Source organism: Archocentrus centrarchus, chromosome 2 (genome assembly GCF_007364275.1).
Source record: "Archocentrus centrarchus isolate MPI-CPG fArcCen1 chromosome 2, fArcCen1, whole genome shotgun sequence".
In the NCBI taxonomy this organism is placed as follows: domain Eukaryota; kingdom Metazoa; phylum Chordata; class Actinopteri; order Cichliformes; family Cichlidae; genus Archocentrus; species Archocentrus centrarchus.
In genome coordinates this window covers 8,255,875-8,271,865 of record NC_044347.1, presented here as the reverse complement: position 1 = coordinate 8,271,865, position 15,991 = coordinate 8,255,875, and the positions used below count along the sequence as shown (strand labels likewise).

At 39.7% G+C, this 15,991-nt stretch overlaps 1 protein-coding gene across 1 annotated transcript in view; it reads right to left on the bottom strand.

The window, feature by feature from the left end:
- LOC115796156 (NACHT, LRR and PYD domains-containing protein 3-like) overlaps positions 1-15,991 on the bottom strand; it is a 108,834-nt gene that overhangs the window by 73,913 nt on the left and 18,930 nt on the right. Inside the window, exons 4-5 of the mRNA XM_030752434.1 lie at positions 5,965-7,738; positions 5,705-5,878 (exon numbers count right to left, since the gene is read on the bottom strand). Of these exons, the coding sequence (XP_030608294.1) occupies positions 5,705-5,878; positions 5,965-7,738 (1,948 nt within the window). The remainder of the gene's footprint in view (positions 1-5,704; positions 5,879-5,964; positions 7,739-15,991) is intronic.

Sequence of the window (15,991 nt, the reverse complement as noted above, 5' to 3'; positions counted from 1 at the left end):
ATTACTAAAAGAATCAATAGCTGCAGCCCTGTTGGCAGTGAAAGAAGAGAACACCACCCTGGGGTCAATTCAATAATTTAATCTATGGAGTCCTACTGACTACTATGAGCAGCAGGGACTTAAATGTACACGTTGTAGACGTTTTATAGAATAAACAAATTCTTTCCTTTATTAGTTCCTTTAAGAGGCAGTTTAGATAAACATGTTGGGATGTTTGCATTCCTTATCTGCACCTGTCACTGTGGAGTTAATTTGTTATCAGATTTCAACCTAACAGCAGAGCCCGATTCACTCTGATTTCCCCTGATTGTAGATTTAGATGTGGAACTTTTACAGCTGACATTAAGTTGGATGAAGTGACCTGATCATGTTGGTGTAAAAGAGGGAACAGAGCAGGTAGAAAGTGGGTGAAGGTGTTGGAGGAACTGGTTCAGGTCAGAGTCCTTCATCCTTCTCCAGCATGAAGTCACCCTCAGACTCACAGGAGGTCTGTGGTCTGCTGCAGGTCAGTCTAGAACCACCTCATCTCTGCTCCTGTCTCAGCCCTGTGCTGCTTTCACCTCTTCACTCCATCCAGCCACCAGGTGTCCTCAGACGCTCCACCTGCTTTCAGTCACCTGACTCCCACAGCGCCCTCACCTGTTCCCAGTCCCCACTCAGAGGATTTAAAGCTGCCATCTTGTTCTTGTTGCTTCCTGATGTTGTTCTGCTTTCTGCCTGGAAGCTTCAGTCTATAGGAGAGTCAAACTCCTCCTGCCTGGCTGTCAGTGTTGGGAAAAGTCCCAAGAATCATGTTCATGTTGTCATATACAATAGAAGTTAAATAAAGTAACATTAATAATAAAAAAAAGAGGAAGAGACAGTCTGTTCACAGGTCGTCTATGAAGCAGTCATCCTGTTAAAGCTGTTACATTACAGCTTCAGAAATGATCCATCCAACACTGATTTCTCCCAGTAACCTGCAGCAAAAGGAAAGAAACAGTTTTAAAGTGTTCAGATTTGTAAGTGGATGAAACTATTGTGGTTTTGGAAAAGTGCTGAGCAGAAAAGAGCAACTTTCATCACTTTGAGTCACAGAAGACTATCAAACCCATGAAGCCAGATTGAAGATATTCAAAGAGAAAAAGCTGCAGCTCCTCTGCTGCTGTTAGTGAGGAAAAGATGACACACTGCTTCATTACCTTCACATGGAGACGATCAGCATCGGTCATCAGAAACACGAGTTTCAGGACGGTGAAAGTAAACTTTAAGAAGAGCTTTAACACACAGAGAGGCGTTTGAGGGCAAGTTCACAATCAGGAACATCAGAAACTGATCAGCTGGGCTGGAAACAGGATGGAAACATCTGGAAACATTTGGAGGTTTCACAGAAACCAGCATCACTGTCCTGTTCTTGAACGCAGCCTCTAAAATGATGTGTTTATATTGTGAGTCTGAATTCAAACTGCTTTCACTGCATATGAAAGAAAACAGTGCAGTTTAGTTTGAGTGGTTTTAGCTGAGCTGTGTCCTTAATCACATGTGAACTGAACAGTTTCTATTGTTGAGGAGCAGGAAGCCTCTCAGTTAATCAATGCAGTGATCCTGATAGTTTGGTATCAGTGTGGTTAACAACAGTTAGCGGTACAATTATAAAAACAATATTTCACTATTTTGATCAATTAAAACCTCAGAGTGTAAAATCATTAAACAAACAATCAGCAACAAAATAACATCAACTACCAAGTAAACAAAGCAAACCAAAACCACAAAGAAAACAAACATGTGAACAATTTTATTTATTTTATTTTAGGTTTTTATTCATTTTTTTAAATGCAAATTTCAGTGACTTGAAATAAAGGTCAAAATATTTTATAAACATGTTGAATGAAGGAGTTCATTGCTTCCACTTACAGGTGTGTTTGTGAAATTTGCCTAACAAGTCCAAGAGTAACAGTGTGTGAATATTTAGCATCAGGGTTATCCATCAAATCAGTTCAATATCACAGGAAGTAAATGAAAGATGTTTTACATAATGAGAGCGAATCATGAATATAAGAATGTAGTTCATCTATTTACCAACAGAGGGCGACAAACCATCAACTTAGTGTCAAACTGCTTCACAGTTAAAGGAGATGATTTATTGGAGCTTCAGTGAACGTTAATCATACTTTTAACACAATCTTCTTCATAGTCAGAGGAGTTTATTTATTTTAGAACAGTTTCAAACATCAACTGATTGAATCCATGAATCTGAAAATGTGTTTGTGAGTGAAAGAGACAGACATGTACAGACTGAACTATCTGTTCAACAGTCAGAGTTTCTCTGACAGGAGGACACTCGTTACACTCAACTCAGCACAGAGACACTGAGGAACCAGGAAACCAGACTGTAAATCCAGGATAAAGAGGTTCAGTGAATGTGGTGTTGAAGGTGTGGAGGTGGATCAGAGTGTCAGAGGAGACTCTGTAGAAGGACAGAGTGCCAGCAGGACAGTCCACATACACTGCTACTCTGGTAGAGACAGAGGAGGAGGAGGAGGAGGAGATGTAGGTTTCTCTGTTATTGTGACAGACAGAGTAACCGTGATAATCAGAGCAGTACAGACACCAGGACTGATCATTCCTTCCAAACTCACAGTCATTTCTGTTTCCTTTCCTGCTGATTCTTCTGTAATTCACTGATATATCAACCTCTCCGCTCCACTCGACCTCCCAGTAACAGCGACCAGTCAGACCATCTCTACACAGCAGCTGAGGCCAAACATCAAATCTGTCTGGATGATCAGGATATGACTGAACCTCCTCCACATGTGTCACCTTCCTGTTGTTGTCACACAGTTGTAGGTTTGTGTTCACTGTGTTTGTGTCGATTGTGAGTTGACAGGAATCTGATGGAGAGAACAAACACAATCCAGCTGCAGTTATTGATCCATCATCTGTTCATTGATTGACACTTTGATGATGACTCCTGACATCAGAGATGTGAATGAGTGATGTGACAGTTTGAAGATGGTTGAATGTGTGCTGCTTTGTTTTCATCAATCACATTAAAACACACTTACACTTCCTCAGACCTGGGATCAGCCATCGGACTCCAGCAGGCTCCACCCTGAAAGGAGGAGGGGGGTCAGAGCAGCACAGTCTCTTTCAGCATGCACACATGGACATTACATCGCTCTCAGACACACACTGTTAGACACTGATAAAGGAACAGTCCAACATTTGGACTCATACACTTGAAGGAAACGTCTCTATAGTCCTGTCCTGTGGTTGTCGTGTTACAGTGAGGCTGTTTGATTAGAGCAAAAATCATCATCACAGCAAATACTTACTATGAGTCTTAATAAAGCTCATTTGTATCATTCATTTTAATACTTTTCTTGCAAAATTTTGCAAGGAAACACCCACACAGTGCAAGAATAACCAAGAATTTGCAATCACTTAATCTTATTTATCAAATCTCAAAGTAACTTTTCAATGCTGAAACCATCTGTGCGTGCATAAGTATCTAAAGACAGATAATTAGTCAATTTTGTTCTTCTCCTAACATTCATCTCCTGCATTCCTTTTACATATAGTTGCTGTTATTAAGTTTTTTTTTGTTTTTTTGCAATGGTTTTACCTCATATTCAAAGATCAGAGTTCAATAAACTTATTGACCTCTCATTCTCATATTTATTGGAAGGGTTTTCTAATTTTTGATATAATAAAATTTAAAGGCATTTATAGAATGTGGAAGCTGCTTATTCTGAAGGTTCCACTGGAAATATTAACAGTGGTGGTAACAATTGTAATTTCAACAGCAATTTCTAATATTCTCATGTTTTCTCCCTGGTTAGATGTAATGAGAGCACCATTCATCAAATTCAAAAGGCTCCTATTCTAAAATGCATCTGGAAACATTCCCATCAATGGGAAGGGCTGAAAAACTCCATAATGGGGTCCTTCATGAGTCTACTAATTCCCATTGCAAGAGGAGTAAATGGTTCAGTTTAAAATAACCTAATGACTGCAATTATTGAAAATGAAGAAGAGTTACATTCGAGTGAAAAAAAGAGGAAGATTTAAAAATAAAAAAAAATTACAGTGGTAAGTGGAGCAGATATAAACAAACATAATGCTAAATAACGAAATGCTATTAGTCTGTAATGTAACTCCCACCAGCACTACATTGTTTTTTTACTGTGACGTTTAATGTTAGTTAGCTAGCAGAGCAGCCTGCTGTGTCCATCTCTCCTTACTGTGATGTGACCCAGTCTATTGTGCACAGCTAGCAGTCAGTTCAATTCAATTTAATTCATTTATATAGCACCAAATCACAAACAGTTGCCTCAAAGTGCTTTATATTGTAAGGTAAAGACCCTACAATAATTAGAATAGCAATTTCCCAGAAGTTGGGACACCATTCAATGACTTGTTAGCATAGCTAGCAGGCTGAAAGAATGTAGAAACTACTAGTTTCAGTATTAGCACTTTATAACCAGTCAGCTTGGTCTTGAGCATTGTTACCAAAATAAAAATGGTCCCCAGAAATTGAGAAATTAGGAGACTGAAATCTGCGATTTTGGGATTTTTTATTTTTTTTAGTTAACTGATGAACATTGTGTGAACGTGTTAATGCTAAGATATGAAATTGAGATGAAAAGAAAAGTGTACATATGTGTATATATAAGTTACTAAAATGCATTGGTGTAAATTTATTGTGTTATTAATTTATTGTGTTATTTATGTGCAGTGTGTATTTTATTATATTTTCCATACTTCTAGTATAGACTTAGTGGTTTTATGATACAGGAACCTCTCACAGCTGCCATGAGCTGATTAAAAACTTGCGACGTGTCATTTCTTCATGCTGGATCTAAGTGTTATTGGAACATTTACATAGTACTATAGTGAAGGACAGAGAAAAAGACTGATAAACTCCTCTCTTAGAAATTGTATGTGGCTGCAACAGGCCTCTCCATACCTGAGTGTCTCTATTTTTAGCTGCTCCAGCAGCTTCACTCCTGCCTCTCCTGGATGGTTGTAGCTCAGGTCCAGCTCTCTCAGATGGGAGGGGTTGGAGCTCAAAGCTGAGACCAGAGACTTACAACCTTCTTCTGTGATCAGGCAGCCTGACAGCCTGCAGACACCACACAATACATGACAGTGTTAGAGAGCGGCAGTGCAGTTGAAACACCCCCCAGGGAAAAAAAATAAGCGGATAACAGCTCTAGAAAATTCAATTTGATCCAAAAATTAAATTCTACAACTTGTAAAACCTACATACAGTAGAGCTGAGGCTGGTGGGACTGTCATTACTTTGGAACTATTCGTCATAGATAAAGTAGAGGACAAACTCTACATGAGAGCAGGGCTGGAGGTGGCAGAAGGAGAGGAGGAGGAGAAAATGATAAGAAAGTCATAATGAGAAATAGATGATGAAAATCTTGTCATGAAAGCACTGCTTGTGATGTTTAAATTACAACTAAAATAATTGACACTTTACAGCAGTTTTAAAGCTATATTTAGGTCTTTAAGTCCCCTTTCTTACAGAATTCTCAAGAATCTGAAACATTCTAATAAAATTATTTTAGAGAATAGAGGGTTAATCCTTAGATTAAAAAAAAAATTGTCTGATTGCAGAAGGCTGCACTTCCAGTAGATGTGTGGATATCTTTTATTAAAAGATAGACAAATCACAGCAGACACAATCCTGCATATATAAACCACTAATCCTGACCTGAGTGTTTCTAGTTTCCAGTGGTGACTCTTAATTCCATTAGATAAAGCTTTCACTCCTGAGTCATTCAGGTTGTTGTTACTCAGGTCCAGCTCTCTCAGACTAGAGGACTCAGAGCTGAGAACTGAGGACAGAGTTTCACAGCTTCTCTCTGAGAGGTTACAGCTACTCAACCTGATGAAACATCAATAAAAGAATATGGTATTACTTTTTTACTGTTTTCTTCTTTTCTTGTAAGAAAGATGTTTAGGATAACTTACAGAGCTTTGTTGGAGGCTTTGACCACTGGAACAAGCCTCAGTAGAGCCTCCTCTGAAGCAGAGTATTTCTTCAGGTCAAACACATCCAGATCTTCTTCTGATGACAGTAAGATGAAGACCAGAGCTGACCACTGAGCAGGAGACAGTTTATCTGTGGAGAGACTTCCTGATCTCAGGGACTGTTGGATCTCCTCCACTAGAGAACAATCATTTAGTTCATTCAGACAGTGGAACAGGTTGATGCTTTTCTCTTCAGACAGATCCTCATTGAGCTTCTTCTTGATGTACTGGACTGTTTCCTGATTGGTCTGTGAGCTACTTCCTGTCTGTGTCAGCAGACCTCGTAGGAGAGTCTGATTGGTCTGCAGTGAAAGACCCAGGAGGAAGCGGAGGAACAAGTCCAGGTGTCCATTTGGACTCTGTAAGGCCTTGTTCACAGCACTCTGGTAGAGGTGTTGCTCTGTCTGGGAGGCTGTTTGTTGTTCTTCCAGCAGATTGACTCCAGAGTTGATAAAGGTCAGATGAACATGAAGAGCAGCCAGAAACTCCTGAACAGTCAGATGGATGAAGCAGAACACCTTATCCTGGTACAGCCCTCTCTCCTCTATAAAGATCTGTGTGAACACTCCTGAGTACACTGAGGCTGCTCTGATATCGATGCCACACTCTGTCAGGTCTGATTCATAGAAGATCAGGTTTCCTTTCTGCAGCTGTTCAAAAGCCAGTTTTCCCAGAGACTCAATCATCTTCCTGCTCTCTGGACTCCAGTGTGGATCTGTCTCAGCTCCTCCATCATACTTGACCTTCTTCACTTTGGCCTGAACCACCAGGAAGTGGATGTACATCTCAGTCAGGGTCTTGGGCAGCTCTCCTCTCTCTCTGGTTTTCAGCACATCCTCCAGAACTGTAGCAGTGATCCAGCAGAAGACTGGGATGTGGCACATGATGTGGAGACTTCGTGATGTCTTGATGTGGGAGATTATTTTGTAAACCAATTTCTTGTCCTGGAATCTCTTCCTGAAGTACTCCTCCTTCTGTGGGTCAGTGAACCCTCTGACCTCTGTCACCATATCAACACACTGAGCAGGGATCTGATTGGCTGCTGCAGGTCGTGTGGTTATCCAGAGGCAAGCAGAGGGAAGCAGGTTCCCCCTGATGAGGTTTGTCAGCAGCACATCCACTGAGGTGGACTCTGTAACATCAGCCAGGATCTCAGTGTTGTGGAAGTCCAGAGGAAGTCGACACTCATCCAGACCATCAAAGATGAACACAACCTGGAAGTCTTCAAAGCTGCAGATTCCTGCTTCTTTGGTTTCAGTAAAGAAGTGATGAACAAGTTCCACCAAGCTGAACTTTTTCTCTTTCAGCACATTCAGCTCTCTGAAAGTGAATGGAAACATGAACTGGATGTCCTGGTTGGCTTTGTCTTCAGCCCAGTCCAGAGTGAACTTCTGTGTTAAGACTGTTTTCCCAATGCCAGCCACTCCCTTTGTCAGCACTGTTCTGATTGGTTCATGTCTTCCAGGTGAGCCTTTAAAGATGTCTTCTTGTCTGATTGTTGTTTCTGGTCTGTCTGGTTTCCTGGATGCTGTTTCAATCTGTCTGACCTCATGTTCATCATTGACCTCTGCAGCCCCTCCCTCTGTGATGTAGAGCTCTGTGTAGATCTGATTCAGAAGGGTTGGGTTTCCTGCTTTAGTGATCCCCTCAAACACACACTGGAACTTCTTCTTCAGAGTGGATTTAAGTTTGTGCTGGCAGGTGATGGGAAATTCTCAAAGAACAAAAAACATATAATCTTAAAAATAATGAACTAAGTAACTATAAATATAGAATTTAATGCTGTTCTGTCAACATTTTCAGAGAAATCCTCTTACTGCTCTGCAGACGGTCAGCCAGCTCCACCTGCTTCATTTTCCTCAGGAAGTGCAGTGTGATCTTCACAAATGCATCTCTGTTTTCCTCTTTTTTTGCTTCTTCCTCAACTGGCAGCAACTCCTCATCCTCATTCTGATGCTCTACAAATTCTGGATTTAGAACCTTCTGGATCTTTTTCAGCTCATTCTTCACAAAAGTGATGATATTTTCCTCCAGCAGCTGGAAGAAATCACATGAATGATCCAGTCAGACTAAAACAACAGAGTCAAACATCAGAAACATGAGTACAATGAGAATCCACTGGTGTACAAAGTGTAGCATGGAGATGACTGAAAGAACAGATGTAACAGTAGTTGTTGTACATGTACAAACCATAAATATGGAGTCCAGCTGTGTTTGATGCTGCTGGGCAGACTGACCACTGGGAACCTCTGAGCTCTCCTGATCCACTCTGAAGGAATCATCAAGAATCAGTTCAAGTACAAGGTAAAGATCCAACAGGTGATATTTTCACAGTGGCTCAGGTTTAGCAGTCCTGCTGATCTCTCAGACAACCAACAACTCAGTGCTTTGTTTGCTGTGTTTTGTTGTGTTTCTGTGTTCACAGAACTTGTCAAAGTTATTATCAGCCAGTTTCCTTTACTGTACTTTAATTCCTTACTGATGTCCAGCAGTCTTTTCCTTCAGTTCCTTTAATTCAATTCAATTTTATTTATATAGCGCCAAATCACAACAAACTGTCGCCTCAAGGCGCTTTGTATTGTGGGTAAAGACCCTACAATAATACAGAGAAAACCCAACAGTCAAAACGACCCCCTATGAGCAGCACTTGGCGACAGTGGAAAGGAAAAACTCCCTTTTAACAGGAAGAAACCTCCAGCAGAACCAGGCTCAGGGAGGGGGGGTCATCTGCCGCGACCGGTTGGGCTGAGGGGAGAGAAAGACATGCTGTGGAAGAGAGCCAGAGATTAATATCAATTAATGATTAAATGCAGAGTGGAGTATAAACAAAGTAAATAAGGTGAATGAGAAGAAACAGTGCATTATGTGAACCCCCCAGCAGACTAGGCCTATAGCAGCATAACTAAGGGATGGTTCAGAAAATATGTTTTACTGTCTCATCACCATTTATGGTCATAAAGACACATTAATTAAAATTAATATTTAAAAAATATGTGCAGAAGAAAATCAATGGAATATAAAAATACAATTTTTTTTTCTCACCAGCACAGAAAAAATATTCATGGAGCAGTCAAACTATGACCCATTCACCTGGGGCTGTTGAACTGGTCACTGAATTATTATTAACATTATGAACATGTGCACCATCAGAACGACTGTTTTCTGCAGCAGGAAACGTTGCATCAAAACTCAGGACAAACCTCAGTGTTATGTTTGTGTTTCTTCACGGCAGCCACCACATTCTCCTTTAAAGGCTGAAAACCATATATTTGTTCACTAGCACACTTAAACATGCAGAAACACACAAAAACAAAACACATACACTTGAACACACACCAAATCAACCTCATCCAGGAGCTGCAGTACTTTCAAAACTCTACTGAAGTAAGAAAGTCTTCTAAGAGGACAGACTAAAGGCTATTTTATTTTATGTCTAGTTTAAGTTGTATCTACAGTATATTGTATTTGACAATACTTTACTTGTGATTATTTATTTTTGCATTTAAGAAAGTTTTCTTTAAAAAATATTTTGAACAGGCTTTAGTTTTTTGACAGGTGCTGTATGAAACTGTTCAAAACACTGCAGTTCATTATGAAAGACCTGTGGTTTTTTTCCTCTTTTGAATATTTCTTTTTACTCATTAAAAAGACAAAAGTTTTTATCTGATTGTTCAATAAATTGATGGAATAATCAGTAGAATCATTGATTACTAAAAAAAAAAAAAATCAATAGCTGCAGCCCTGTTGGCAGTGAAAGAACAGAACACCACCCTGGGGTCAATTCAATAATTTAATCTATGGAGTCCTACTGACTACTATGAGCAGCAGGGGTTTAAATGTACACGTTGTAGACGTTTTATAGAATAAACAAATTCTTTCCTTTATTAGTTCCTTTAAGAGGCAGTTTAGAGATCATGAAACAGCATAAAACAGAAACAGAAATAAGTGGGGTTCAGTTCAATGGTGAGTTTAGACCCTTTTTAGAAATAGTAGCATTAATAAGAATGTTTTTATATTTGGGTATTATTTTCATATATCATCTTTTAATGTTATATTTTGCCCGCTTGTCTATAGGAGGCAGTACAGTTACAACAAAAACAAGTTTAAATGTCACGATGTTCACTCTCACAGGTGTTGTGTGCCTCAGCAGGCTTGTTATTAATAAATAAGACTCGTGTTGCTGTGAGAGAATGAAGATTCAAAGGTCACTTCATGACACAAATCAGCCGAGCAAATTCAAAACACTTTACCTGAAGCATTAGCAAAAACTGCTGTGATCATGCAGGGTCACTGCTGTGAAGTATGCATGTTTGCCACTATAGGTGTCATGGCCGGGGAGGAAACGGGCGAGGAAGGGCAAACACGAAGGACTCCCGAGAACAGCATAACTTAAACGGGTATTTATTTGGGTAGGGGAAGAAAACAAATACAAAACCCTTGGAAGGCAGATGAGGGGAGACGAAGGGGAGACACAGGGAGCACAGGAACATTCAGGCACACAACGTCAACGACGCGACAAGGAACACATGGAAACTGAGGGCTTAAATACACAATGGGTAATCAGGGGAAGAGGAAACAGCAGGGAACAACAGGTGAGGCGAAGGAAACTAATTACACAGGGGAAGCAAAGCTAGACACAAAGCACAGGGAAACCACACTGGCAAAATAATACAGGAAGTGATAAACCAAGGAACAAGCAGACAAGTCACAACACTGGGAACAAGACATCAAACATACTGGGAGGACACGCACAGGAAATAAACTATAAACACAAAACGCTGGGCAAACGGCCCAGGACATGACAATAGGGGAGATGGCAGAAGATCATTAACCAGTTTTAGGTTTCTGAGCCGTACGTCTGCCGCCATCAGCAAAGGAGCTGATGCACTTTATTATTTTAGTTTAATTTGAGCAAATCTTGACATTTTGTATTTATTTAGTCATTATATTTTTGTCTGGATTTTTGTTTGTGTGTTGATGTTTTGTATTTTATGTATTGCCTGTGAAGCACTTTGGTCCATTCTGGTTTTTAAATGTGCTATATAAATAAATTTGACACTGACATAGTTTCAGTCAAATTGGGCTTCAGCAGAGCTGCAGAGAGCAGGTCAGAAGGATGTGACATGTCAGTGTCTCATATTCAATTAGAATATTGTTATAAAGTGATAGAAATCTGCCTTTTATTGGGTTGTAAAAGTGAAAGTGGGTGACAGCATGAAGATCGAGAGGAGGACAGAGAGCAAACAGAAGCAGGTAAGAGCGGCTTTGCTGTCAATGTCAACAAAAGATACAAAGCCAAAGGAGGATCTTCTGTTTTTCCCACATTTGTTGATGATGGTTTCAATTTGCTTTTTGTCCATGTGTCTGGAGGAGCAGAGGGATTGTTGTTAATGTCTGCAGTTAATAATGCTGCTTTAATTGCTTAAAGTAAAATGGACTGACTTTAAGAGACTGAAACAATGCTCTGCATCTTTCTCCTCTGATCCACTTTGCTACAAACAGTTCTTTAACTTTGGTCAGCAGGACTGAGCCTTTGCCTCAGGTTTGATAGCTAAAGTGTGGGTTTTACATTGAAACCTCTGATTATTCATTTTGAATCCTCTTAGACAAAAAGATTTCATCCAACTAATCAAACTGCTTTTGAAGGTAAGGTGAAAAGCACTGACTGTGTTTGCAGGACATTCCTTTAGCATTAATTGCAGGTCACTGCATGCAGAAATGCTGCTGGTTCCTCTGTAAACAGTCAGTGTGACGACTGAGTGAAGAAGTTTAGGACAGAGCCAAAGTTTGGGCACTGCGCTCACAGCTTTTAGCCGTCCACACATTACAATCATGCTCTCAACTCAGCTCATTCCAAATAAGGGTCACAGTCACATCAGACATAAAATATGTTTCAGTGTTAAATTTTGCTGTGGATTATGGAGCCCAGTATCTGCCATCCATCTATTTAAACACAGAGATCAAGTGTACTTAAATAAATATTGTCTTATTTGACTGTCTTACAGGTTAGACGAGAAAGAACGAGTGAGAGAAAGAAGAGCTGCACTGAGTCAATATCAGCAGAGAGAGTCACACACTCTGCTGTAATATCATTAATGTATCATAACAAAAACTACACAAACAGGCCTGTTTTAGTTGTTGTTGTTTTCCATGAACATCAAGGAAAAGTGGTCAGGAAAAGGAGACAAGGCGACTGAACGCACCTCAAGGTTACTGCTGAGAGCACTGATGAACCAAACACTGCAAACTAACACTGTTTGAGTCGCACATTTAAAACAGGATTTGATTAATGAGGAACATGAGTAGCAGTTTCATGGATCTCCTAAAATACACACACAGCATTTCTTTGGTCATGCTCCATTTAGTATATTCAAAATGTCCTCAGATTAAAATGTTTTCTGAGAGTTTTCTCTCTTATTGTATACTCGACTAATTTGCTTCTCTTCTTGGAATGACTGGAAAATTTGTCTCCACAAACATCTCAAATCCAACATGATGTCCAAACCTCACAGAGCAGAAACAAACAGTAAAGTTCCTGAAGACAAACTGTTAAAGGAGGAAACAAAGCAAACTTACAGTTTCTGCAAACAGAGCAGAAGAAGAAGAAGCTCCACTCCACACCTGGACACTCAACACTGAGACACAGGTGAGCTGCTTCTTAAAAGGAGGCGGGACTCCACCTGAAGGAGCAAAGGTGGGAGGGGCTCAGCAGGAGCAGCAGTCTAGTTCATTTAACAACATTGTTCAAGTTCCTGAACATCAGACTTTAATGTGAAGCTCCTTCACTCCTTTGATCTCATGACGCAGTTAAGGTCATTTTTTCTGTCACTCTGTGTCCACACAAACACAAAACATTAATGTTTGAACTAAAAACATCATGACTGGTTCAGCAGGTTTGATTCAGACTGTGCCTGATTTAAACATCACCTGCTGTGCTCAGAGATTTTAATCCAGTCCAGACTGCATGATTATAGTGCTGCTGGAAGTATTGTCTGATCCTCCAATGATTTAAAGACAAATTGTTATATTTTAAGTGCCCAATGATGTTTCTGGATGAAGTTTAAAGTCAACCTGAATCTAAAAATGTGTGTTTGATGTTTGTGTGTTCAGCTGTGACTCCATGTCTCCTGCAGAGCTCAGCTGATCCTGCACTCACGTCTGAACTCACATCTTCACTAATCTGACGTTTACACACTTCTTTTCCTGCTCAAACATCAAAACAGGAAATATGAAGGACTGTAACAATTCATTCACTTCACCTCATTGTTAAAAAAATCAATTACTGACAGAAAGGTCTGCAGTTAAAGTAAGAAAAGAATTTCTCTTTAATGAAGAGAAATCAAATGAGTGAAGATGTCATGGTCCTGGGCCGGTGGCCCAGCATTTTGAGTTTCTTTTGCGTAGCCTTCTTTTGTCATACTTTTTAGGTTATGTTCCTTAGTGTTTCTTATAGTTATATTGTTTGAGTATGTTTCCCTTGTTGTTTTTGTGCATGTTCTCCTTGTCAAGTTTTCAGTGTTAGGTCTGCGTCTGTTATGTTTAGTCAGTTCCTGTCTTATTTTGTCAATCTCGTGTTCCCTGTGTTTTGTATCTAGTTTTGCTTCCCCTTTGTTATTAGGTTCATTTGGTTCACCTGTCGTCCCCTGTTGTTTCCACTTGCCCTAATCCCCTTGTGTGTATTTAAACCCTTAGTCTGCCTTTGTTAGTTGTCACGTTGTCGTCATTGTTTCCCCCTAGTGTTCCCCTCCTAGCTGTGTGTTTTTGGTTTCTCCCAGGCTTCTAGTTTGTTCCTGCCCTGGTGGAGATTTAGAGTTTTGTATTTTTGAAATAAAGTTGTTTTTAGTTTACATCTGCGTCAGTCCTGCAAGGTCCTCTCCCTCCGCACACAGCCCCTCACCGTGACAGAAGATCCTTCATCCAAATGCAGCTTTTTGCTTTCTGTGTATGAACTGATCTTTGTGTCTCAAGTCAGACTGGATTTAACAGCAGACTGTGTGTGTGAGTGTGTGTTTAGTCCAACAATATGCCATATAGCTGCTCAGAGTGTAAGTCAGAGTAAAGTTCAAATGCTGGCGTGTGAAGACATGAAACCTTCTTCTAACTCTGTCACAGCTCAGCTCCAAAGTCTGTGACAGAGGAGGAGAACATGTAGATGATGCTCAGTTTGAATGAAGCCATCAAACCATACAGCAGTGTGTGTCTGTCAGCAAATCGGTGTATGTGCAGAGGCTGAGCGAGTGTGTGAATGGGACTAAACACTAAATCCAACAAGTAGCTGAATGAGTCAGCCAGTGGAAGAAGGAGTGAGAGGATTTTTCAGGGCTGTGCCAGAATTCCCAAACATCTGTGGGAGTGTATTTTCTACTCAACGAATAAACAGACAAATGTGTAAAAGTACACTCCAGGAAATTAATTAATAAACAGTGGCTGAGTCAAACAACAGACAAATAAATACATTAGACGAACATGAGAACATGTTTGTCTTATCCTCGTTGCTGCATGTACTGTATATGTCATTCTGTTGTGATCTGAGCCATGAGGACGAGCCATCTGAGGCCACGTCTAAACCACAGCTTTCTCTGACTGTTCCTGAACTGATAAACTGCCACTATAGAGATGTTTTAGTTAGTGAGGAACACAGGCCTGTCTCTCTCCCTGAGTAAACAGCCCTGCATGTACATGTATTTCTTCTGATGCTTGAATATTAAATGTCTTAATTTTTTAATTAAAGTATTTCAGGTGTCTTCCTACACAAACAAACACTCATAACACATTCCGAGAATCCACACAGAGAGCTCCAAGCTCAGCCTAAAACTAAAGGTCGACTGAAACTTTGACCTCAGTGAAGAGGTGTGATCGACCATGTTGTCACACTGTGAGAAAATGTGACTAATTAAACTGACAAAAATCAGAATCAGAAGGTTTTTATTGCCATATGGGTGAACAGGTTCACAGCATTAGGAAATTGCTGCGGTACTTCGTGCTTACAGAAAAAACAAATAAGTATAAAAACTGTGAAAGTAAAAAAAAAGTGAAACGAACAGATTTAATCATCTAACTCTGCTGACATGGCAGCAAAGGTGGGACGGCACTGACTGCACTGAGGATGAGACGTGAACAAAAATCTGAGATCACCAACAAATCTGCAGAGTTTCATCACCGTCATCCAAAATATTTCTCCTTCTTAGTTTAATTACCAGAGAGCTCCAATGAGATGCTGAGTTATGATACTTAGGATGATATCATTCTTATGAGTGCCACCACACTTTGGCATATACATTTATATCAGTTAGATTTCTTGAGAATTAAAGAGAAGCAATGTTAAATTCAAATGGTTTTAATTCCCATCTTTCCAAAGTGTTTGTAGTTCCAGTTGTTAATCACACCAAAAAAATATGAGACTTGAATCAGTGAGCAGATATGAGTGTAGCTGAACTGCAAACAAACTGCTGCTACTAAATGGAGTTTAGTGGGTTCCTGTGGGCACCAATCAGGAACAAGAACATGAATCAGTTTGTTGAGAACAATTCGATTTTATTTTTTGCAAATATCTTTAATCTGGTGATTGATAAATGACATGGATCATAGCAGGGCTTTAAGACATCAGTCATCAGTACAATTATCAAAAAGCAGAAATATATAAGCGTCATACCATAATGCAGTTCATGTTTTCACCAACAGAGGGCCACAAATCACCATCAATGAAGAGTTGTCAATTTTATTTAAACAGCACATTCATGTGATCAATAATAAAGTTCATGTTTCTTTGATTTGACTGTTTTTATATTGTTTGTATAAAATGACAGAAACAAGAATGTCTTTAATATTTTATACATTGAGTAATATCAGTTCTCATGTTCAGTCGTGTATCATCCACTGTCTTTATTATTCAGGAGCAAATAAAACAAAAATCCAAATATACTCTGATTATGAAAATCTGAAATACTGTGAAAAAAACTTTTTTTTT